The sequence below is a fragment of the Orbicella franksi genome, chromosome 7 (genome assembly GCF_964199315.1).
Source record: "Orbicella franksi chromosome 7, jaOrbFran1.1, whole genome shotgun sequence".
In the NCBI taxonomy this organism is placed as follows: domain Eukaryota; kingdom Metazoa; phylum Cnidaria; class Anthozoa; order Scleractinia; family Merulinidae; genus Orbicella; species Orbicella franksi.
Window position 1 is genome coordinate 7280835 of NC_138151.1, and position 25286 is coordinate 7306120.

General features: G+C 38.3%; 3 protein-coding genes across 3 annotated transcripts in view; 1 reads left to right on the forward strand and 2 right to left on the reverse strand.

The window, feature by feature from the left end:
• Positions 1 to 1614: 1614 nt before the first annotated feature.
• On the reverse strand, positions 1615 to 4662 carry LOC145492831 (uncharacterized). The gene has a single exon (XM_081472209.1). The coding sequence runs from the start codon at positions 4485 to 4487 to the stop codon at positions 2910 to 2912; it is 1578 nt and encodes a 525-aa protein (XP_081328335.1). The 5' UTR covers positions 4488 to 4662; the 3' UTR covers positions 1615 to 2909.
• Positions 4663 to 6480: 1818 nt separating this feature from the next.
• LOC145492832 (potassium voltage-gated channel subfamily A member 1-like) overlaps positions 6481 to 25286 on the reverse strand; it is an 86429-nt gene continuing 67623 nt past the window's right edge. The window contains exon 2 of the mRNA XM_081472210.1: positions 6481 to 6497. The gene's annotated coding sequence lies outside the window, so the exon portion shown is untranslated. The remainder of the gene's footprint in view (positions 6498 to 25286) is intronic.
• Positions 15532 to 25210, forward strand: LOC145492007 (arylacetamide deacetylase-like). Its single transcript, XM_081471320.1, has 5 exons — positions 15532 to 17157; positions 19115 to 19379; positions 20291 to 20354; positions 21279 to 21495; positions 22205 to 25210. Exons 1-5 carry the CDS (start codon positions 16990 to 16992, stop codon positions 22748 to 22750), a joined length of 1260 nt encoding a protein of 419 aa, XP_081327446.1. The 5' UTR covers positions 15532 to 16989; the 3' UTR covers positions 22751 to 25210.

Sequence of the window (25286 nt, forward strand, 5' to 3'; positions counted from 1 at the left end):
TAATTATTATTATTATTATCATTACTATTATTATTTGTTATAATTATTATTATTAATCAGAGGTCGCTTAAAACGCGACGAAAAAAGAAAAGTCATTTGCAGTAACTTGCTATTTTTCTTGGCACAGGATTACATCCTTAAGATGCAAATCAACTCCATCAGATTGGACATGAAATTGGTTTTCGAATTCACCGAGAACATGGACTCGGCAGATAACAACAGCTCACCCAATGGTAACAGGACACCCAAATATGACAAGGTATCGAACATTTATCTTTACTACGTGAGGTAATACGTTCTCAGTAAAGAACTAAGTTCAGTTAAGTTCTCGGTTATATGTGTGTGCCGGAGAGCTCTTAAAATAACTTTCACACCTAGCACAATACACATATTGGTCTATGTGAAAGACGGTTTTAGAAATCTCTTGTCAAATCTATTGTCAGATCCACAAGTTCAATGAATGCCCTAAATATCCCCGAAATGCCACATGTCAGGACTTCGAAACATTCCGACCCAGGACTCTCGGATTAATGGCGAGGGCATGGGACTTTTCATGGACAATCATGGTTGAGGCACGGAACAAATGTTATGACATTACGGTAGCAGTGGCTACTAGGGTCTGGGATGGAGTAACATGTATGGCCGAGTGGATCTGGAATAAAGTTTCGTGGATGGCTGCAAGGGTCTGGAATGGAATTACATGGATTGCTAATAGGGTCTGGAATGGGGTTACATGGCTGGCTGATGGGATCTGGAAAGGAGTAACATGGCTGACTGAGTGGACCTGGAATGGAGCTACTTGGTTGACCAAGTGGACCTGGAATGGAGTTACTTGGCTGACCAAGTGGACCTGGAATGGAGTTACTTGGATGGCCGAGTGGACCTGGTATAGAGTTACATGGCTGACCGAGTGGAACTGGAATGAAGTTACTTGGCTGGCCGAGATGATCTGGAATAGACTTACATGGATTGGAAGATTGTTTCTTCCTGGCAACTATGTAACTGATGGTGCTGTCAAGTTCTATTATGGATATTTGGACAGTAAGTGAAGAATCCACTTGATCGCTGTGATAATAAATTCGATTGATTCAGTTTTGAGTGAGAAGTGAAGCATCACCCGAATATTAATTCTCCAGTGAATTACTGACCCCTTTCTGTTTCTTTCTATTCGGTTCTTTTAGTCAACATCAGGTCGTTTATTTTCTGCTTGAGTGAAAAAAAAAAAAGAGAAAAACCTGAAAAGTGTAGAAAAGTAGGTGATAGACTGCTAGAGATTATTAAAAGGCGTTGATGTTTTTGCCACTAAAGGTCGCCAGTTTTCTTGGACCTTGGTATTGTCAAAACTTAACAATGAAGTGTGGTTAATTGGTAGAAACTTAGAATTGTTTTGGTTTGGTTTCTTCTGGCTTGCCCTGTTTAGTCATCTGGTTCTCACGTTTTCTCCAACAGGCCATGTGAATCACATTGAGGCTCGCATTGTTGCCTCCACTTGGCAAGATGTCTTCTACATGATGTCCGCTGTTTTTGTCGTGAATTTTGCTCTCCTTGCCATTTACTTGTTGGTTGCGTGCTCAGTGAACTTCATTCGACGACTATGGTGAGTTGTATGACGGAAGTCCCGTTTAGCAGTTTAGTCTTCGTTCCCAGTCTACTCTCGTTATCGATAGCGTGACGTTTGAGTTCTCCTTCGTCACTCACCACAGACCTCAAACGTACACTCTATATCTGAAGGTCGCAGGTGATTTTCAAGGGGATTTTGAGCTAATTAGCTGCATGTCGCTACATTGTGACACAGCAATCGGGCTCTAAGGACAGCAGACAGGTCAGAGACTTGCACACGCCAGGAAAACGTGCCACACCGGGTCAATAACAACAAACGCAAATAATGCAATGAACCAATCGTCGATTGAAGAGAAAGAAAACTTCAGTCAATCATCAGAGGGGGAAACATGTTTGGACCAGAAGGGTTTGCATTTGACTGGATCTTGATTGACTACTCCAAACAACTTAAAGGAGCTATGTCACAGTTTGCGCATCTTGAAAGTTCAGCCTAAATTTTTCAATTAAGTTCGTCGTTTGTGATCCGTGTCAATCTTCTCCATCCTTGACCATCCGTGTTCCTTTATGGTTTATTATGATCTCTCTGGTGTTTTTCTATCTTAGTAAATTGTTATTTTCAGGTTTTCGTTACTGAAAATGTTCTTCTGTACCTGGCAAAAATAACTCAAAATACCGTGACTGAGCTACTTTAAGTAGGTATTCATCGCTCGTGTGCTGTAATCTGATTGGTCAGTTTTGCTTAAGTGACCCCGGACACCGTAGCCGCAATTAACACATGTTTGCTTCGATCAATTGTTAATATTGATAATTGCAAACCCACAGTTATCAAGAGTTACCCACCTTATGAAAACTAACTCATTTACTGGTTTTCGTCTTGCAGGCAAGCTCGCAAAGACAGGGTAACTGCGGCCAATTTACCCCTTGCTCCAAAGAAACCAATTTGGCGGCCAAAGCCGAAGAAAAAGCGCAGAAAGAGCAAGAATAGCTGGTAGCACGGCGCATTACATTATTGACTTTTTTCGTCTGAAAAAAAAAGAAAAACTTTCTGAATTGTTCTGTTAATATAACAATAACGTCAAAGTTCTCTGAAGAAAACGAAATAAACAAAGTTATGGAAAACCAGCAGATTTTTGCTTGGATTTTGACCGTTTAGGCTGGTAGTTCAGGCGGCTGGGGAGAAATAATAACCCCGATTTCACGTCGGTGTCCCCCCTTCCCTTAGGAAGCCTCTGTGGAGGAGAGAGTCAATGTTCTATGCAAAAGTTTTTCTAACATTTTCTTCCGACAAAGCTAAACAGCACGAGAACTTTAGACCAGCATGTAAAAAGTGTGTTAGTGATGATGACCTCTCAGAACCTTGAGAAGGGTCCAGTGCAGTTAAAAAGACGCATTTTAGTTTGCGAAGTCTTCTTGTCTCTTACGACACCGAACAAATAAGGGGTAAAATAACACAATGTCACAGAAGTTAAAATAAAACCTACAAGCATGTGCTTCCTCCATTTCTTCTTCCAAACCCGTACCACAGCGATATTTAAATATGACATTTGCAGCCAAAACGAGAACGAATTAAAAACGAAATCAATGCTAAGAGCGATGGAAACGCGAATAAAAAAGTCGGCAATCAAATGTATGTCGGAAAAGGACAGACTGTTGTTGTTGTACATGAAACCATACAGCTGGATGGCGCCAACCGCTGCTATCAAAGCCGTTGATTCTCCGAGAATCATCTGGATGCTCATGTCGGCAATAAATCGCATGCTTCGTGGAGTGCGAAATTTATCAGCGCTCAACATTGCCTCTGCGTCCGCGTTGCGTTTAAGCTTCCTGTAAATGAAGTACCACAAATAATCTCGAACAACAATGGTTAGCCTCTCTAACAAGTCCACAGCGCCATGCACAAAGCTCAGAAAAATGAACAAACGAAGACTTGTGAGCTCAGCTTGCATGACACGGAAAACGATAGTGGATGTGGTGTACAGAGCGCTTAAAAGCACGTGAGAGTCACCAGGGTGAATGAAATCGATTCTCTGGGCCGTCAAACGTACTATGACCTTTGGTATAGCCGTGATGAGAGGAAGAGCACCAGCTATGACTGCTCTGAATGTTTCGTTCTGCACACGGCCATACAATGGAATCAGGCCATAAACAAGACCAAAAGAAATCGGAATCCCGAAAGCAAATTGAGCTGCGAGTATCGCAGAAACTTTGATAGTCTTCTTGACTTTCCTGGATCTTTCAGTTTCGCTGTTGTTAGCAATTTCTCTTCCGACAAGTATAGAATTCATTACGGTTATGACAAGAAATAGAGCATTCAAAGGAAAAGACATCCAAGGCTTCTGGTATATTCCAAAAACTTGAAGGTAAAGTCTGTAACACGTGTCAAAAAATGCACCCAGTAGATTGAGAGTCAACAAATTGAGTTTCTTCACTAAGGGCCAATCAAACATTGTGATTACATTAAGAAATGACCACATTTGGCATACATATGCTTCTGCAGTGTCGGCGCTGGCAATGATGGCTTGAATCTTAGGCGGAAGCGAGTTCCAATGTCCGTCAAACTTTCTATCGTAGCAAAGATCGACGGAATTGAAATCCAAAACCAAAATGAATATGGCAAGCGTGCCGAGAGTCAAACCACCAAGAATTTGAATACAGAAGACATCTTTCACGGCCTTCCAAAGCGACATCCACCATTTTGGCGGTCGAGATTTTTTCCAGCCCATTTTGCTGTCGTCCCCCGGGGGTGCATCGTACTCCTGAAAAATCGTATCATTGTCGTCGAACTTTCTAAAAGACTCCAGAGGATCCTGTCCTTGTATCAACGGGGCATCTTCAAGAAATCCTTGTCCCTGGTAAGATTGGATTACTCCGGCGGTGAATGTTTCCGTGAGATAAGCAAATAGGCCCTCTAGAGTAAACGAAGCCATGAATTATCAAAACAATGAACTACAAATCTCTAAAAGAAACGATACAGGAAAGGTTTTAGTCGAGTTCGATCTTTCTGGCGCTTTCGAACCTACAGTAATGCGATCTGCTTCTTTCCTTGGCCAGCGGTTTTCACAGGTGTAATTAGGTGTGTTACGTATGGGTTATTGACCAAGCTTGTTCCATTCTCGTCCCCAGAGCCTCCGTTTCTTTTGGTCACGTGGTCGGAGAAACGGAGGGCTCTGGTAGCAGCCATTACCGGATGTCCGTAAATCACAGACATCCGGTAACGCATGCGTAATTTTGGCCTGCATATCTGCTCATGCTCAGAAACTAATCCTGAGGGAGGGGAGCGAGGAATAGAGAGTATTCTTCAGATGTAAACAGATCGGAACGCTGACATGTGTTTTCACTTCGCTGAAGTTAGGCGATTTAGAGTTAAAAAGAGAGTAGAAAGCGGCCTTAAATGCCGTCGCCGCTTCAAACACGATTGCGAGCTTGTGTAATATTTTACCAACGGGTTTCGCGGTGCATTTTGTGGTGGACCGTCCAGAAAAATTCAGTAATCGATAGCTGTGTTCTTGTTGTTTCTTCTCTTCATATTCGATAAAAAGGAGAAGTTTAAAGAGCGAGGTGCAGTTGTGAAAGTTTTCAAGCAAAGTAATCAGGATACGGCATGTATTACGTCTATCGATGACACGGTAAAATTTGTTTATGGACTCACGGAAGCGTTTGTGGAAATCAGCCGTGAAAATTGCATCACTGACCAGAGGATTTAAATATAAGCCGTGCTGATAGATGAAGGAAAAATTTTTTAATGGTAAGAACTATTTACTTCCTGGTTATTTACATAGGTTTGTAAGCTGCAGCAGAATAAAAATCTGTTGAACTCAGGAAAGTTTTGTTGTATTGGAGTTTTGCTCATGTTTCCTTGCAAGGAATGTAATAAAGGTGCTCACTTTGATGATCTTTCATGTCCTCATTTTTTCAAGTAACCCCATTCTGTTCCATTTTTTTTACAAAAAAGGGTCTTACACAATCAACAGATCATTAAACTGTCAAATTAAATCAATCGATCAACTTTTATTGTGCATTATTTACAGAATTAATTTACATCAGTATTATAATTAAATAAATATGAGAGGAGAAATCTATTTTGCATATGGCTATGGAAAGAATAAAAAAATATGTGTGTGGTAACCAGGGTATAGGGTAAGAATTGGCCTTTTGAAGTGGTTACAAGCGTGTTAAGAAAAACGCCAAGAAAAAAATAAAAGTCCTGTGCCAGTTGTTATTGAGTGGTTATATATGTGTGCTGGGGGCTTCCATAATGGCTCTGCAGCAATTTTAATTAGCTTATCTGGAACATCTAATGATGGTTTTTGTACATTCAGGCTTGAGAAAAGCCTGTAGACATGACAAAACTAGATATAGGGCTATTCCACCATTTTGTCCCCCATCCCCCACTGCTTTTGTCGATGTAATTGTTTTTGTTCATTTTATACCTTTCAACCAGCTTATATAAAGCTTAATCTTTTGGGTGCTTTCAACAACAACAACAACACCAGTTTATTTCAGTATTCCCATATGAGTACATGGTGTTACCAAAAATATAATACAGCTAAAATGATGTAACTATAACAATAGTATCTGGCATTGGTATACATGTAGAGGTTCCTGATGTGAAGAGAGTGATTCGTATTGGTGTGCCTCAATGTACATTAAGGAAGATTTTTTTTAGGAAACTGCATGAACAAAATGAATGGGAAACAATGACATTGCTGTTTTACAATTCATGTTACTTCGTGGTAATAAGGCTCTTCAGCCTGTTATACAACCATGTGCAACAACAAATCTCAATGTATACTTTCTACGTCTTGTAGTTGATCAGAACATCAGCCACATAGCTTTACTATCAACAATGGTTCTTTCTCCATCTCCTTTTTTTTTCAGTATTATTTATTGAACTGCAAGAGCAACATTCCTATTTCAATTATCCATAAATGGTCATCCTTCAAGGAATTTATGTAGCACTATTATGGTCTGAAAATTAACAAAGAATAGTAAATAATGGCAGGAAATAAATTATCTTTCAAAGGCTAACAAAAAGATTATGATATTTTTCTTATGGGGATATTAATGTAACTCTGTACACCTTTAATGTTTGATTTGTTTTTAGTAAAGATAATTGCCACATTACATTTGGAAACCCACTAGTCCTGATGATTCGTTATCAGCATGCAGTTATACATGTATAAATAATTGTCTCATATTTGTTCACAGTTATTTGCATGGATGATAAATTATTGTTATTTACTGATTAATGTTATTGTGATGGAATAAAGTTTTGCTAGTTGCAGTTCCTTCCTAACTAAAGTGGGGAGAGAGGAAAGGGCCTCAAATTTCAGCTTTGGTTATCTATGGTTATTTACCTTTACACATCATTTTCACAAGTAAATTCTAAAAAAAATAATAAATAAATTTGGGTGAAGGCTCTAAAGCAAACTAAACTCTTGCCTGACCACAAAAGGTTTGTTCGTGTTTTTTGGGGGGAGACTATAGGGGAGGTCTCAATAATAAAGAGAGGGGAGCTAAAAAAAAGATATTATATATATCTATAACAGCAGAAGCTTCTTAACAGATAGTAAAAGATACATACATAACAATGTGTGGAAGAAACAAACCAAACTTCATGTTCAGACCATTTGCTACAGCATCCAGGTACGTAGCAGAGTATTATAACACGGACCTTTGACTCATTTTGGCAATTTAATATCAATACATTTTGGACTGCTAGAATCTGATCTCCTTGATCTTTCAGAGAGAGAAAAACACACTCACCTTCGCATTTCCAGTGCCACATTTGCTTAGCAAGAGTGATATTTCTTCGTCTTTTCACTCCGGCTCTAAGTTTCCTTTTGAGCTTTTCATAAAGGAAGACAAACGTTTCTTAAAACCCACTGCCGATTCGAACTTAATTTTATGATTTCTTGGGGTATGGTCAGCGACAAAGTAATTGTTGTATTAGCTGGTTGATTCTCCGAGTTCTAAACGTTTCTTCCCACCTTCTCCGCTGCTACAACAAAGGGCGATGATTACGATCGTGAATGACATCGTTGCAGGCGACGTACTCCTTTGGTTACGTGGAAACTTTAACGATTCCTTCGGATCGATCGGGAAAGGTCACCATTTGTTTTTTCGTAAAGCGCGCCTGTGTCAACTGAGCGAAGGTGCCGCCATCCGGGCCGGAAGTAAAATGGAATGCGTAAAGCTTTATAATTTTCATTTCTGCTGCGCATTCATTTTTTGTCAGCCAATGAAAAACTTCGAATTTTTGGGTGCGTCCAGAGCTACTCGTCAACGACATTTTAAGACGAGTAGCACTGGGGACGAGAATGAGCTTGTTCGGTCAAGATGGCTGGATATTGGCCTCGTTCAACACCGCGGCAAAACGTATGCGCATGCGTCAAATTCAACATTTCCGGTTTGCCCGTGTTGTTCGGTGGTTCAGATTAATTTTGTTGTTTGCCTCGCGGTGTTTAAGCTTGTTGTTGTGAATCAGCAGCCACAGATGAAAGAAGAAAGGACCACAAATACAAAAAAGGTATGTACGAAATGCTCCGCATACATACATTTATTTGATAAGTAGGTTTTAAAAGTGTGCAACTGTACAGCTGATGTGGACCTACTACTACTAAGTCTAGACAAGGAAAACAGAAATTTTCAATACAATCGTCATAATACTAAAAATAGTGTACACTAATGGTTAAAAAGAGGGATCCAATAATTTAAAAATATCTAAAGTTAGGGTTCTTCTTCTTGTTTATGCCTGTTTTTTTTGTTTTTTTTGTTTTTTTTGTTTTTTTTTTCAATTTGTTGCTTGGAGTGCTACAAGATTATATCCGTTGAAAATTTTTTTCATGGTGACAGAGAAGGTTTGTAAGTCTATTCGTTGTTTATCGATTTTATTTAGCTTATAATACTACGAATTTCATAATGGAAGTGATCTCACGATTGCAACTTGTTGAGCTGATCATGAGAAGCTCACTTAAAACTCAAGCTACATGTAGTAGTCAAGCGCCTGCATGAAAATACAAATTTTCGGTCTGGAAATAAATTTCAATTTTACTTTCAGAATTTCATGATTACAACAGCAGCAAGACTGCCTTCTTTGGTGAGCCATTCTAAATAAAATGCCAGAGAACTTTGAGGTACCATTGGATTTTCATTCAGGATGGATAGGTCAAAGGAGTCTTCAAGTTGTACATTGCCAGTAATAAGAGGCAGAACACCATTACAGAACTGTGTAGTAACTCACTCATTTGAAACAATAAATTTATTAAAATTTAAAATCATTTCAGTAACTTATATGATTTTCCATGTTACAATAACATGTTTCCTTTATGCACCACTGTTTTGCTAGCCTATCCATATGTACACAAAAAGACTGTTCAACTAACTGGACAAGTTTTTAATTCACAGTATTTTAAAGTTATAGCTTTCAGCTTTTTAAACTACCGTACTTTAAACTCACTTGAAGTACATTTGAAAACTGAAGGTTTACAAACATTGGCTGCTCCCTGAGGAGCCTGGTTTTTTGACCATCCACATCCCTTCAGCTTGTGCTGAAGCCTCAAATTCTTCCAGAATTGATAACATCTCAGGATGCCCCATGTTGCTGGATAAATAATCCCTCTTCTCTTTGAAGTGTATTTGTTTTCTGAGATCTACAAAAAGAATGGCATTATTGCAAGTTAGTTCACTGGAACTACTTTTATGTCCTTACCTTTCAAGGGGTTAAATGTGAAGAAAGGTAAAACATCTAGTAATTTTACTTCATTATATAATAGAACTGACATTTATATTGGGGTAGAGCTGTGTCTGCTGTTCTAGTTAAGAAACGTGCAATAATTAATTAAACAGAGTTTTTAAACTGAGTGGCCTTATGGTCTTCCAAGGAGACCTGTATTTTAAATACAAATAAGAATAAAACAGGACAAAGTACCTGAAATATGCTATTGTGCACAACAAAACAAGAGTTCTTTTTTCCTCTAATACATGGTGTTCTTCACTCAATCTTGGATCTTCCCAGAGAATAGACTGCAAAATGACATTGAAAAGACCAGGTGCAGTTTTGTCAGCAAACTCTTTCATCTGTCTAGGAGCATCCAATGGCACAGCATCACTGCTTTCGTAATGATGTTGCAAGGATATCTAAAATTTTCCGATCAGCTGGTCAAATGAATTTTCTGAAATTAATAGAAAACGTAAATATCTATTTTACTTATTTAAATAAATTATTGAAATAATTTTATTTATTAAATTTAAATATTTGATTCTATGCTTGTGTCAATCACTGTCATGTGTTGGTCTTAATACATCCTCTTACTTATTGGATTGCACAAATACAATACCTGTATCAGAAATATAATCTTGAAATGGTGTCTGTTACCCTTACCGGTCACCTAAACAACATTATGTTATTTTGATTGTTACCTAAGTCACTAGTCAATATTCAAACCAAAATAATTATCAGTTTTCCAAATCATTAAAAGGATGAGACTTGAATAGTTTGTGGCAACTCTGACGCAGCATTTTTTTCTTGGCCAAGAGACACCTCAGATAACTCTTCCAAATCATTGCCATAATAATTATTGAGAAGTCCTCTAAATCCTTCTCATTAGTGCTTATGACTTCAACTGAATGATAAAACTTATGATATTGTCATTGACCATGTGCAATACATGTAAATAATGATAATCTGTTTGAATGAGTTTTGGTCAGATGGTGTTATTACAGTGTGCCATGGATTATCATGATGTCAAACAATTATCCTTCAAAATACTTGTATCTTAAAATCTTAAAAGTTGTTGTCACTGACTTAAAAATCTTAAAATAGACGTTTCGGCTAAAATACTATAACCTTCTTCAGTGATGAAATGAATGTTAATGGCGTCTAAATGTAAATGAGATGTTTATAAGAATGTGAGGAACTCGCTAGGGATTAATTTAGCATTTTGTAAATGTCTGGAATATGCGCGTGGTCATTAATTGGTTAGATGCCATTAACATTCATTTCATCACTGAAGAAGGTTATAGTATTTAAGCCGAAACGTCTATTTTAAGATTTTTAAGTCAGTGACAACAACTTTTAAGATTTTATTACTATGCCTGACTACAACTACAGTATTTTTAAATACTTGTATCTTGTACGTCTTGTATCTTTACATTTCAGGTAAGTGATACTAACCTGATAGTTGAGTTAAGTCAAGGATTGCTGTTGTCATCCTGTTACAAACTGTTTTATCCATTGTAACTTCACCATAGCAATTTATTTTTACCACCCCAAATGATGTTTGTATTTCTGCCATGGACGTTTGCTGGCTTTTTGGGTACTGCAGGTCTGTTCCAAAAGCCTCTTCTAGAAATTTAAGTCTTTAGAACAGCAATTGGAAATGGTTCTGAACTTTTTGGAGGCCTTCACTAATGCTGTGTTGCTGCTTTAAGTTCTTGTGTAGTCTTAAAATTGGTAAATTGCAAGATCTAAATAAAAAATAAGAAATAAACATATTAGTGATGAGTTTGTTTGTATCCAGATACTGTCCAAAAAGCATATCCCCCCACCAATGAAAAATGGAGTAGGTGAATTTTTAGTGAAATTTTTCATGAAGTGGGTGCCCATAGGGTTCCTGGACACCCCTCTAACTGAATCCTCGGTGTGGAGACAACATTGCAGTACTACTGAATTTCAATAAGTATATGTGAAACTGACATTAATTTTAGACAATATTATTGGTGCAATTTTATGGGTTTGGTCTTAGGAAAAATAAGTTTGTCAAGTGGCATAAAGTTCTTGTTTTGCTGTCTTTAAAATTATTATTTTTCTTTAAATTCATTTGGCAATTAATTTTTCAAAATAATATTTCCCAGCTTCTGTGCTACCTTTTTCTTTCCAAAATATACCAATTTTAGACTGAACCGCCTGAGGTGGCTTTTTGCTACCTGCACCCCAACAATGAATTTTAGTGAAGCAATTGACCGTACTGTACTGTAGTCAAGAAGAGTAAAATAAAAATGTGAGGTACATTAAATGCAAATAACACTCCAAAATCAGTAGTGCGAGATAATTTTATAGGTAACTTTTGAAGTTTGTCATCTGAGGTCTGTTTATTTCCATCTTAGTGGAGAACCATACATACGTAGGACTTGGATCATTTAACACGAAATATAATTAAATTTAAAATGATTTTTTTTGGTATCATGTCTATTTTGCCGCAAATTTTACAAAATTTGATACAAACAACTTGTCAATTGTTGCAACAAAAATCGTTGAAAGAGTATGCTTTCCTTTTCCTTAATTTCATTTAATTTGCTGGTAAGGAGATTCCGAAAATCCTTGTAGCAATCCAAGGCAGTGCGAACCTGCGTGTCAATTACAATTAACCGATGTCTAATTAACTAACTGACCTGCCAATAGTTCGTAAGACCGGCGGCTTCTAGTCAGGATGCGAGATAAACCTTGTTTCTTCGTCCACTCTGGTACAGCATTTGTAGCACCACCTTGCACCTGGCTTGTACCCATGACATGTTGCTCCTATGGCATCCAGGACTCCAAAAAGTCTCGCAGGAATCCGCTGTTTCCTGACGCCTTGCAAATGGTTTTCTCTAGGAACCGAACATCTGTTGTTGCTCGTCCGTATTTCGTCCCAGTGAACACGGCAAACTGTTGAGCCCACTTGAGTTCGGCAGCTCTGGTTAAATCTTCAGACAGAAAATATTTTTTGCCGGCACATTTACGGCTGCTTTTGTTGGCTTTCCCACATTTTTCTGCGAAGGAACCGCACAACCAAACCAACGCAACAAGGAGAACTACGTAAAAAAAAAAGGGCTCTTGTCGAGCGCGAACGCGCCCGAAATTCTCTCATATTTTGTTGTTGGTGCAAACACCAAAGCCCTGGGTGCAAGCGCTTGAAACTTAAATGAAAAATAAACTTTTCAACGAGACAAACCTTTCCCCTACTTTCTTTTGCTAACTCTTACTTTTTGTTTTCAAACTTCGCGGTACGGGATTCTATCTTGTTTACATTGGATTTTAATACGTAACCGGAAATGCGTAATTTACCGGAAGCTCAAATTTGCACTCATGCGCAGTGCGTTTTACCGCGGTGTTGCCTCGTTCTTTTATTGCGAGTTTATGGACCGAGACGGAGTCTCGGTCCATAAACTCGCATTAAAAGAACGAGGCCAATATCCAGCCATCTTGACCGAACAAGCTTGGTCAATAAAGGATTTCTTGCATGGCTTTCGGGAAAATTTTTCTTGCGGGACACGGCGGGTAGTCCCGAGCGGGCAAGATAGCTCCATCTTGCCCGCTCGGGTAGCCAATCACAGCGCAGAATTTGATTCATCTTGCCCGCTCACGGAGCTATCCACATAATAATGACTAGCTCGTTACTGGCTGTGTTACTTGTGTCATGCTTTATCTACTCGATCACGCCATGGGCAGTCACTGTTTAATTTGTCACACTGGAACATTCAGATAAGTCCCCGTCCACCACTGAAAACGCAGCTTTATTTCTACGGTTGATGTAGGCCTACCGTCCACACCAATCTGTCACGAAAAAGGAGCGTTTCGATAACGCTCGAAGAGTGGAATAACAAACAAAGACCAACAAAAGGGAAGCTCTTCTGTTTGACTAAAACAACTCCTAAATCGGCAAGAGCTGTACTAGGAGGTAGAAAATTATAAATTAAGTTATATTGTAAATCACAATCATCAATAGTACTAGATACAACATGAATATGAAATACTAAAAAACAGAACTTAACTATTTGCATTATCCATGATGGCACCATTATAAGGTGGCCGAGAGTGGCCATCAAAAGTAACAAACATTCAAAATCGAAAGTCGATTTTAAAGGTTAAAATTCCTATTTAAAATTGTTAATTCGCAAAGGAAATTCGATTTCAAAATTTAAGATTCAATTGCTGGGGTCGATTTTACAAAGTCGAACTGACTTCAAATTCGGGCTAGACACCAGTGCAGGTTCGAAAACATAGTTCTCAATTCTCAATTTCCACTTTGACCACCCCTGGCCCCTTTTTCCACGAGGTGGAAGGCTCGTGCGGTAAAAAGCCTAGTCATTTGGTCCCAAATGCACTTGAACATTTAAGTTATCAAATAAGATTGGGTTCAAATGAATTTCTTGAATGCGGAGCAGCGATCAACTTTGAATTCTTCGCTATCTGAACCGCCTACTTACTGAAGTCAGACCTTAATCATAGCACGAAGTGACGCAGAAACAACAAAATTAGACAAAATCGATTTGTTTGACAAGATGACATCATGTGCTCCTGGTTTAACCGTCTGCCTAAGCACGTGATTCACGAGTCATACTGATTAGGATAAAGTGCTATCAAAATTCCTCGAGGCTGTCTAATAGTTCATTATAATCCGTTAGCCGATCTTGGCCCATAAACGGAAACCTGATGACCACAAATATTACAGTATTCTGAAAGTAAAAAATTGTCAACTACAACTTTTTCGTCTAGACCGCTTATTCCCCGAGTTTTAAAGCGGAAGTTCACCATTTTCATAAGTTGAGAATTATAATATCAATATTAATCTAGACAAGATACCCAGGCGACTAGGCGGAAGGTCAGAGTTTATTTTCGCCATTTTTGTCCGAATCAAGCAACTTAGCAGTGAATGTCATAAGACTGACAGCAATCATGATTGCAAGCCTATAAAACTCTGCTGCATGCAATAAAATACTGCCTCATGCCTAGTAAGTGTTTATCTCAGACTAGGAATTTGTCCACATCACTATCCTTCCAAATCAAGATCAAAAACACAGCACTAGATACTACTGTTCGCATTTTCTATTTGCTATTGGCTGCAAGTATTTGTAACTATGGACGCGTTCTGTCAATGCGGGAATTTTGCTTATTTCACGGAAAAATTCACCGCAGGAGTGATTCAGTCTTACCAGGGTCAGGGAACTCTTGAAGAAGCTCCGTTGATACAAGGCCAGGATCCTTTAGAGGTTTTTCAAAAGTTTGCCATCGATGATACGATTTTTCAGGAGTACGATGCACCCCCGGAGGACGACAGCAAAATGGGTTGGAAAAGATCTCGACCACCAAAATAATGGATGTGGCTTTCGGCTTTGGAAAGACGTGAAAGATGTCTTCTGCATACAAATCTTTGAGGTTCAGTTGACTCTCGGCTCGCTTGCTATTTTCATTTTGGTTTTGGATTTCCAAGCCCATGATATTTGCTATGATAGAGAGTCTAATCCCCATTGGAGACATCAGAACTCGCTCCCGCATAAGATAATGGCAGACACCACAGAATTATTTGTGGTGAAAATGTTGCCATTTCTTCTCATAATCACAATGTTTGGCTGGCGCTTAGTAAAGAAACTCAATTTGTTGATCCTCAATCTACTGGGTGCATTTTTAGACACGTATTACATTCTTTACCTTCAAGTGTATGGACTACGCTGACTACACGAGGAGCACTGGATGCCTAATGAATGTCCTAATGAATTCTATACTTGTCGGAAGAGAAGTTGTTACTAACATCGAAACTGAGAGATCTAGGGAAGTCAAGAAGGCTACCAAGGTTTCTGCGACTCTCTCAGCTCAACTTGCCTTCGGGATACCGATCTCCTTTGTTTTCATGTCTTGCGTCGTTCCATTGTATAGTCGTCAAAACGAAACATTCAGCGCAGTAATCTAACGCCTAACCTTCGTGACTTACTAGTTACAGCTAAACTCTCTTCTAATTCTTCCAATCCCCAACTTCCTTCTGGTTCTTTCCGTTGTGGCAAAAACTGTACTTGTCCCTACATTTCTCACGGACTTACTACATATACCTTCTTTTCTACCGGAGAAACGCGCCCCATAAAATCTAACCTGACCTGTGACACTAAAAAACCTCATCTACATGATTCAATGTTATGTAACCGCTGTAATTTACAATACATAGGAGAGACGAAACGACGATTAAAATACCGATTTAATGAACAGCGCCGTACCATAGATAACCCTAACAACAAATCTAAACCTGCTACAGCCGCAGAACATTTCCTGTCCTCTCCCAACCACACTGCTAACGACATGCAATTAATCCCCATCGAAAAAATCTTTTCGAACCGAGACTCTATCCGTAAGGCCAGGGAAGCTTTTTTAATTCAAAAAGGCAGAACAATTGATCCTAATGGTCTGAACATCGTGATGATATTTTATTTTACCGTATGCTTATCTTTAATTTACACTGTCAATTAGTTTTACGTATTTCCGGTATTACGAAAATATGCTACAAAAAAACACGTCTCAATGTAAAATTCTCATTGTACCTGAAGAAGTCTAGTTTGGCCAGCAGAAATACAGTACACCTTCAAAAAATCATCCTACGTTGTGTCGGTTTTTGCTTTTGTACTCTGAAATAGGGTCAGTTTTATTGTTGGTCGGGTTACAAATAGAGTGTAAGGAAAATCGCAGATTTTGGTCTTAAATAGGGGTAAGTTTTGGAAAGTGGGCCGCACGCCCCCACCCAGTTTTTCTGAGAGTACCCCCGGGCTGAAATCTTAGTTTTTCAATTAAATTGTTGACAATTGCTCGGCTCTCAGTCAAAATTTCAACCCATTCCTCAGCTATCAGTGACTTTTTCAGATCCCAGCTCTCAGCTATAAGTTAACAGCCGACAGCCGGAGCTTGACTGCGGGTTCAATTCTCAGCCAGTAAATCTTCCCCACTTCTCCCACCCTCGGCCACGCGCTTGGGCCATTCGATCTCCGCAACTCAAAAAAAAAACAAAAAACGTGAAGCTGTGTAGTATGTATATATTTATAAAAATGTAGGTCAAAACCTTCGGACTAGTTCCTTTATTTTTTAATACATTTTATTCACGTTTTTCCATTCAACTTGCTTTCCTATAAACGCTGCTTTTGAACGTCATCGCGACGCCTGTTAGAAACACAAGCTCTAAATGGCCTCTTAGTTTTGGATATGGATAAGGAAACAAAGAGTAGCATTGATATTTCAACAAAGGAATTCGTTTCTAAAGGAGCTGTTGTACTGCGGCGGGGGGCAGGAGGGGGGATGGGGTGTTGTACTGCGTTGGAGGGCAAGTGAGGGACACTTTGCTGTTTATCAACTTGAATTGGATAGTCCACTTTGCTGTGACGAAGGGCTGATGCTCAAAACGTCAGCTTCACGAATTTTCTACGGCAATTAACTTATCTTTATCCATTTGAAGGCGATAATAAAATGGCTAAGTGACTGACATTTCAAATTGGGTTTGAGTAATTGTTGCTCTGTTTGCTATGTTTTATCGAAGAAATTATTTTCAAAGAGGCACAGATAAGCGGCGCTTTTTCGAGATACGCTGTATCCGAGAAAGATTGGGAATGAGTTCCGCGTTCCCGCCTCGCGAAGATCGAACGTAGAAAAGTTTATGCACAAGAGCATAATTGTCACTGATCTGCAATGCCATCATGCGTGCTTCTATCGTGTTTCTCTGTATTTTAGTTGCATTGCTAGCTATAGTTTTTAACAGAATATACCAGAGATTGTTCAACGTGTTCGTTCCAGACGAATTCCCGAAAAATTCAACATGGCAGTTCCGGATCGTAGGATTTAGCTTCGGCCTGACCAAAGACTTGGTAAGTTGATCGAAAAATCAAGCGTGATGTGTTGTTGAACGAGAACATTTTCAGGCAGTGGAACAGTTAAGTCTTTTTAAAAATACAATACTGAGATGTCTTTCCCGACGCAGGATGGTGACTGAAACTGAAATATACGAAATAATACTAAAGTTGCTTGAAACTTTAAAATAAGCTTAAGCTCAAGCTTATTAAGCTTAAATGCACGACAATGAGTTGAGACAACTTTTAACGTATTTTAACTTGAAATCTGGTATCATTGGGTTGAGTTGTAATCCAAACACGTTGGGTTGCCCGAAGTTCGTATTAATTTATCCAGGGTAGTTGTAGGGAGGGGTGGGTGCGGATAAAACGTTGCTATTCAATCACTGAATATTTAGAATAGTGATAGAACCCAGGAAAATGTTTAGTTTATGTCCTGGGTCTATAGATATCGAGGGTAGTTGTTGGAAAGGAGAGGCTGTGGAGGAAACATTGCCATTTTGTCAATTTCTAAAGATTCTTAAATATCAGCTTTTATAATCCATTAAATATTTTTGCTCGTGCGCGATTGGTCTAAACGCATCATGTAACTGAATATTCTCCAACTAAAACTGGGCAAAATCCGAGTAATATTCCCCAATTTTCAAACAGCGCTGTTGTGAAAAATATTTGAAGGATACTAAATACAATAGCCTCCATTTGGCGTGAAAATATGCTCGGATATTTGTCCTTGGACATTACCGTATCTGTTCCTCAAAGCTCACAATTTCCTAAGAGAAAACTGTTTGCTTCTCAGAACAGATAATGTCTGGGGACAAATATCTTAGCATATTGTTGTGCCAAATGGAGACTACTGTTTATATATAATCTATCAAATATTTTCTTTGTGCGCTTGTGATTGTGCAGTTCAGAAAATATCCATACTCCCCCCACAGAAGGGATTGGAATTTCCTGGGGAGTGGGGGATTCTTGAAGACCAAAACATTTAAAGAAATGTATGAAGTTTAACTGGAATTTCCAGAAGGGTAGGGAAGTCTTAGAAAAAATCCCTTCCGTGGGGAAGGTATGGGTATTTTCTGGAACTGCACATTGGTCTAAAGGCATCACAAGACTGAATATGCCTCAGCTAAAACTGGGGAATATCCAAGTGATATTCTCCACTTTTAAAAAATATTTGAAGGATACTAACCACAATTACCCCCATCTGACTTAAAAATATGCTTGGCTATATGAAGCTCACAGTTTTCCAAGAGCGTGGCTTGAGGAAAACTGTTTGCCTCTCGAAACAGGTAATGTCCAAAGACAAATATCTGAGCATATTTTCTTGTCAAATGGAGGCTATGTAGTAAGACCGTTGATTAAAAAGGAGGCAGGTGTAATAGAGCTTTTATGTTATGTAATTTGGATTTAAACAAAATTATTAAAAACTGGATCATTGGGTAATGCAATTAAAGAGTTTTCAATGGCTACACCATCATGGTCAAGTGAAACCCCACCTTATGGCCACCCTGTTAATACAGCCTCCTCGTTATTACGGTCATTTTATTCTGGCTTGAACGAAAGCTCAGTCAGTCATTTTTTTTTATTTAAAGAACCCATTTAAGACAACCACCTGGTTAATATGGCCAGATTTTTGTGGCCTGTTGGTAGTCAGATTAATGAGGTTCCACTGTATATGATCCATTATACCATGCTCTACAAATATAGTAAGCTTATGTAAATAGGAGAGAATTTTTATTTTTATTTTATTTCAGTTTTCTGTATTTTGGGGGCATATTAAAAAAAAAAAACAATTCAATTCAAACTTGCACTTGTTGAATATGAGATCATTTTGGCCAATTCATATCCAACACATGCTCACGGAATAATTAGTACTCTTAAAACTGTCATAAGTAGTATACTTCATATTGATAAGCAAGCATGATTGTATCAGGATTGCATGATTCATTAAACAATTCCTTTATTCCCCCCTCAGGCTTACCTAGGCTCTCTTGTTGGACTGGGCGATAGTTATTACTCAAACATGGCTTCCTTGTTCGCATTCACAAGCGGAATATTCAAGAACAACAGTTACTCTGATGTTTTAGAAATCAATGACACAGAAATATTTGGAGTGAGTGTGAGGATATACAAACCTGTGATTAAAACAAACAAGTCTGCAAAAAACATAGCTAATGAAGAAGGGTTGCTGCCAGGAGTAATTTATTTTCATGGCGGTGGGTGGACGGTAGGTACTTTAGGTGAGTCATGAGATAAGATAAGATAAGAACTTCGGTGTCAAGCGTTTTTATCTGTAAAGAAAATGACACCCTAATAGCTCATTTCCGAGTGCCTAATAAGCCTCTCTATCAAAGTGAGGACCGGTGCACAACCATTCATATGGAAATGAGTTTAATTTGCATGTGAATGAAAGGATGGGCACCAAGACTCGCTTTGAGAAAGAGGCTAAAGGTTATTTGGAAATGGCCTATTGGGAGTATTAATTCTAGACTAAGAAAGCAGGAAAAGAATCTAAAAAAAAGCTTAACACTAACTGTTGCTCTTAGAACACCGTTTTGTCTCAAAACATGTTGAGCAATCCCCTGAGCTTTGTCTTGTGAAAATTTTTTCAAGTGACTCAACATTTTGGAATGAACAGGAGGACTTTCTTGCTGGAGCAGAGGTATATAATTATCTAACTCAGTGCAGTAACTTTACAATGCTGTTTTCCTCCCTGAACATCGTTATCACTGGATTTCTTGTGTTTTTTCATTTAATTTGCACAGTGCCTCCCTCCATTGAGAAGTAAGGTGGATTGTGAGGGCAACCAGACATAGGAGGGAGGGGGAGGAGCAACCCTACAAAGGTTAGGGTCACATCCAGGGGGAATTGCAATACTCCTTATTGCATGCTGAGGAAACCAGATTTAAATATCCTCAATGGTGATTACAATCTTACTGTCATCCCTTTGGCTCCTCTGTGTAGTAAATATAAGAGATCCACAGTTTTCCTTGTCTCGATCCTGGGCTTTAAGTGTCATTTCATTTTATCATGACTCTCTTTGCTGTTCAAAAGTTCTTGTTCAGCTGACCTCCTCTGTGGTTTTTTGGCCTTCCTGTTTTCTTTGGACTCCCTACCTTCCTTCATTTTAAGTTCTCTTTTGTACCTGCAGATGGATATGATGATTTTTGCCGCAGACTTGCTGTCTCAGCTCAAGTCGTTGTTGTGAGTGCAGAGTAAGAACCTGTCAACCTTTTTTTTTTTAACAAATTGTTTAGGTTAATATAGACATATTTTACAATGCAACATTTAATTTTCAGCCATGAGAACTGCATGCTCAGAACTGGAGAATCCATGAATCCATACTGTAGTGTGCTTTGAAATATTGGACTACAGATGCTTAAAATTAATTAAAAGTAAGAAAAAAAAAATGTTAATTTTTATGATCAGTCCTGAGCAACAATAACAACAAGTTCTTGAACAAGGTCTTAAAGATGATTTCCAGTCCGCACTGCACACGAGAGTTTGTTAATATGTTAATATGTTTGTTAGGTGTTTCATGTAAGACATCACAAAATGTAAGCATTTTGCAACTACTTACATGAAGTAAATTCAAAGTTTCATGTCAACCGCCATTATGGATGCAAAGCGTTATGCTTCATTCTTTCTAATATCACTTGATGAATCAACTTCGCAGCTGTAAAAATCAATGAAGCTGTTGGAAAAAGAATTTAAAAGGCCTCAAAGATAAGGTATGTAGTTGGTAACGAATAGCATTGATTCGCATTCCGTCGAGTAAGACTTACAATGTTTATAAATGTTAGGGTGCTGAGACTGTGCAGTATACGGACTGGAAATCATCTTTAAGGTTTTACTGTATACTTAACAATTGTACACTATTTCATATTAAGGCTAATTTGTTAAATTGAACTTTCCAGCAACTTTCTTTCATCGTGAAAATCAATTGTATACCAGAAGTCAACATCAAACTGAGTCTTCCACCTACCATAAATTATACTTCAGAAGTATCCAAACATGCAGAGTCAATTAAACTACCCATGACATCAACTCAGTGCGGCATAATGCAACACAACATGTAATCAAATCTTGATGAGTTCCTTGTTGCATTTCTCTGACTAACAAAGTACCTATTCTCTCAGTTACAGGCAAGCTCCTTATTACATTTACCCAACACAGTTCAATGACTGTTACAATGTCGCAGTAGGACTCCTCAATACTGGCACAAACTATGGTGTTGACGTCAAACGTGTGATATTGGTTGGCGACAGTGCTGGTGGCAACCTGGCTGCAGCAGTTTCTCATTATCTTGCAATGATCTCTGAGAAGCACTGTAGGCGGAATTTTCTTAGAGCTCAGGTATGCAGTTGAACTATGTACAAAAAACTGCCTAATCCAAAATAGAAGCTGTTGTCACTGACTGCCTTTCATTTCTTGTTCAGTTAGTAATGAGAATTAAGTGTTACATCTCTTAGTTGATGTTTTCACTGTTTGTTTCTGATCAAGAAAGAGCATTTGACAACATAATTATGTTTGAAAAAAGTTCATGAACAGAGAAGTGAGTGAAATTCAATTGAGAGTAATGAGACAGCCATGTCCACGGGGTGGGTACTCCCAGAAAAATTGGGTGGGGGTGTGTGGCCGCTCCGCAAAACCCTTACCCTATTCATGACCAAAATCTGCAATTTTCCCTGCCCTGTTTATGGCCTGACCAAAAATTTGATACCCTATTTATGACCTGACCCTTTTATTAGCAACATATTACCAGTAATGCTGTAAATCTACAATTGGGTTTCATATGGGACCATCCCATGATAGAATGTGTACAAACTTAGCAAATGAGGCAAGTTGTTCTTAATAATTTGTTAGTCTAAGTTTTCATTTCATTACTAAGCACAATTTTATATGACAGCCTTAGATTGGAGTCACCAGCACTCCACTGGTAAGTTCAAGTAACATAGCCAAGATGCTGCTGGTGTTAAGCTGCAGATTGCCAATATGGTAAAGAATGTACCTGTAATAATGTGGAAATTTATGACGCAACATTATTTTGTTTTTCTTCTTGCAGATTCTTATCTATGCTCCTTTCCAGTTCTTGGACTTCAATTTGCCCTCATACAAGATGAATGCAGCAAATGAAATCCTTTCTCAAGAAGATCATGTCAACTTTGTCTCTTTGTACCTAAATGGTTCTACAGACCTCACAGAAATTCTTTTATCTGGCAATCATTCACAACATCTGCAAGGATCACAGTTCATGTCATATCTTCACAAGTCATCGGACAGTCTCATGCATGAAGACCCACCAACAGAACTGACCTCTCTTGCATTAGAGGCACTGACACATTTCAAAGCATCCCCTCTAATGGCAAAGGACTTCAGGGGTATACCACCAACATTTGTTATTACTGCTGAATTTGATGTTTTGAGAGATGAAGGTTTCCTTTATGCAGAGCGGTTATGGAGTGCAAAGATTAAGGTCAAACACAAGAACTACAGGTCATTTCATGGCTTTGTAACATTGGCAACTGAAGGAGGACCAGCTATGACTGATGAAGGAGATGAAGCTTTTGCTGACATAGTAGAGTACATAAAAGACATGACAAACAGTTAGTGCTACGAAAAACAAATGTCTCACACACAATCCACATCTCCCATACATGTCATCATCTGATTTTGTCGCTTCAGAAGGTGCATAAGGCTGTCACATTGCAGGGGTGTCATTAAGGGTTGGGTACCGTGGCAAATTAAGGGTCAGGTACCCTGGCTGACTGAGGCAATTTTTCCTACCTGGTTTGACCAACCAGGGGAAATTTTTCAGTTCAAAAAGTTTTGCCCGCCTGCGAAAGCCAGTTGTCCCCATGCTGGAAATGTTAATGAAACCCCTGTGTTGATGGCCCAACACTCACTGCTCCTTGCCAGCACTTTGGCCATTTTCAACCTCATTCACCCAGCTTTGTTCCTGATCCTTTCTCAGCAGTCCTACTTGAACTGGTCCTGGGTTTCCCTTGTCCACCTCATTTGCGTCAAACAGTCATTCTCACCTTCTTTTCTAACTACTAGTTGGCTTAGCCAGTTCCACCGTCTATGTTGTATCATTCTCTTAATTTGCATAAGACATGCACTTGGTGCTTAATGTTAGTTCTTGAAGAGACAAAGTGATTAGGATAGCTGAAAAAATTCACAGTAGCATTCAATTTTTATATTTTATCAACATTGCAAATGTACTACTTAATAAGATAGTTTTAACATCAGTTTAGAGACGTACATGTTGCCAGATCAACACACTCAAGGGGTAAGTTTTTTAAACTACACCCGTTTACAAGTCAAAAAATTGTAATCTTGATGTTTCTTGTACAGCTGTGAATACTGTTGAACATACCTTTTTAGTACAGTGTACAAAATAATCACCTTGTTCAGTAATTTAATTGGAACTCAGTTCTTAATTGTTCATTGTAAGGTATTTTTATTTATACAGAATACAATGTATTATAGTAGGATTCTGTCAACAGCTTTTAATTGTTTTTGAAAGAAACCCTTTTTAATCAAAGGATAGTAGACAATAAAGCCAGCTGAGTCAAAACAGAACACTCAGTAGACCATACTCACTGTCATCCTGGATTGAGGGGAGGACAACAAACTTTTTTAAGATAACTGGACATAGGTTAAAATGGTTTTTTAATTTTGTATATAGAGAAAAATAGTGTGAAATCAATTAGTACAACCAAAACCCAGGAAGGTAGTTACAATTTTTATTCATGTCTAGCCTGATTTTATCAGAAGATCATTTAAGAGGCGATGCAATCGAACAATATGAAAACTATTTAGACCTGAATGAGCAAGGATACAATAAATTAAAAAAGAAAAGGCTATGTGCAGACTATTTTTGTTTCCTTCTACTATTTATAGTAACCTATGTGAGTTACATTATAGATCTATTACAAGGTCATTACTGCCTAACAATAATTTCATTTAAATATCAAAATCATGAATGGCTGTAATAAAAATTCTGTTAAAACTAAGTTTGGTGGAGAAATCATAAATCTGGGCATTACTTTACATTGTGTCATTTTTTAAAACTAATTGGTTGAAAACACTTCGAATAACAGGTTTTTTGACAAAATTTTCTTAATTAATGTTTGCTCACTACTGTTGCTAAAATATTCCATTGCAGAATTATATATAGTTTTGCCACTGAATTCATCCCAAACTATAGAAAAATTACTGTCAGGGTCGTGTGAGCTTACAAATTGTGGGAGGCACAGTGGCCTTATGGTCAGAGTGCATCATGATGTGGCATTTATTTGAATAATAAACTCAAAGAGCAAATGCAGTAATAATCAAGTTTGAGCAAGCCTAAAAAAATTATTTTCCTTGGTTGTAACAATGTTTTAATATCAGTACATTCGAAGCTCAAAGGAATATAAAATATAGGGAAATAATATAGGGTTGTTTTCATAAGGTTGCCATGGTATATATTAAAGTAAAGGCTTGTGTGTATACCTTGAAAATACAAGTGACTTGTAGGATATTCCATGGTATACCACCCAAAAGTATGTATATAGTGATCTGTCAGGTGGTGCTGTAAGTTAAAATAACATGGAAAAGTGCTGGAATGAAAAATTCCTTAATTGGAGACTTAACAAATGATGATTGCTGACAAAATAATTGTGGGACTTGGAAAACATTACAAAACTCATACAACATCTACAGGTATATTTGTAAAGCCCTAGAATAAGTTACGTGTACTTCAGTTCTGATAGGAGATAAGTTCTGTGAGAGTTAAGTGTTGTTCCAAATAACAAAGGGTAAAGGCTGGGACAGATCTGGGGGGTGTAGAACAATCATATAATAGGATTGTTTTTGCTATTTTGTATAAGCACCCATACTGTATGTATGGAAACCAAATATAACAGTCCATTCAAGAATATTAAAAGTAGGAGTTATTTCGACTGGTGGTTTGGTTGAACCCCCTAAAATTATTTTAAAAAATGAGACATTATATTACACACTGAGGGGACCTCTGAATGCCAGAATCCCATTTCTGGGGACCTCAATTCTAGATGTGGCCAGGCTCCCCTGCAGTGGACCACCTTTGACAGTCTATCTTAATCCTCTACTCTAAAATCCTGTATCCACCCCAGAAAGAC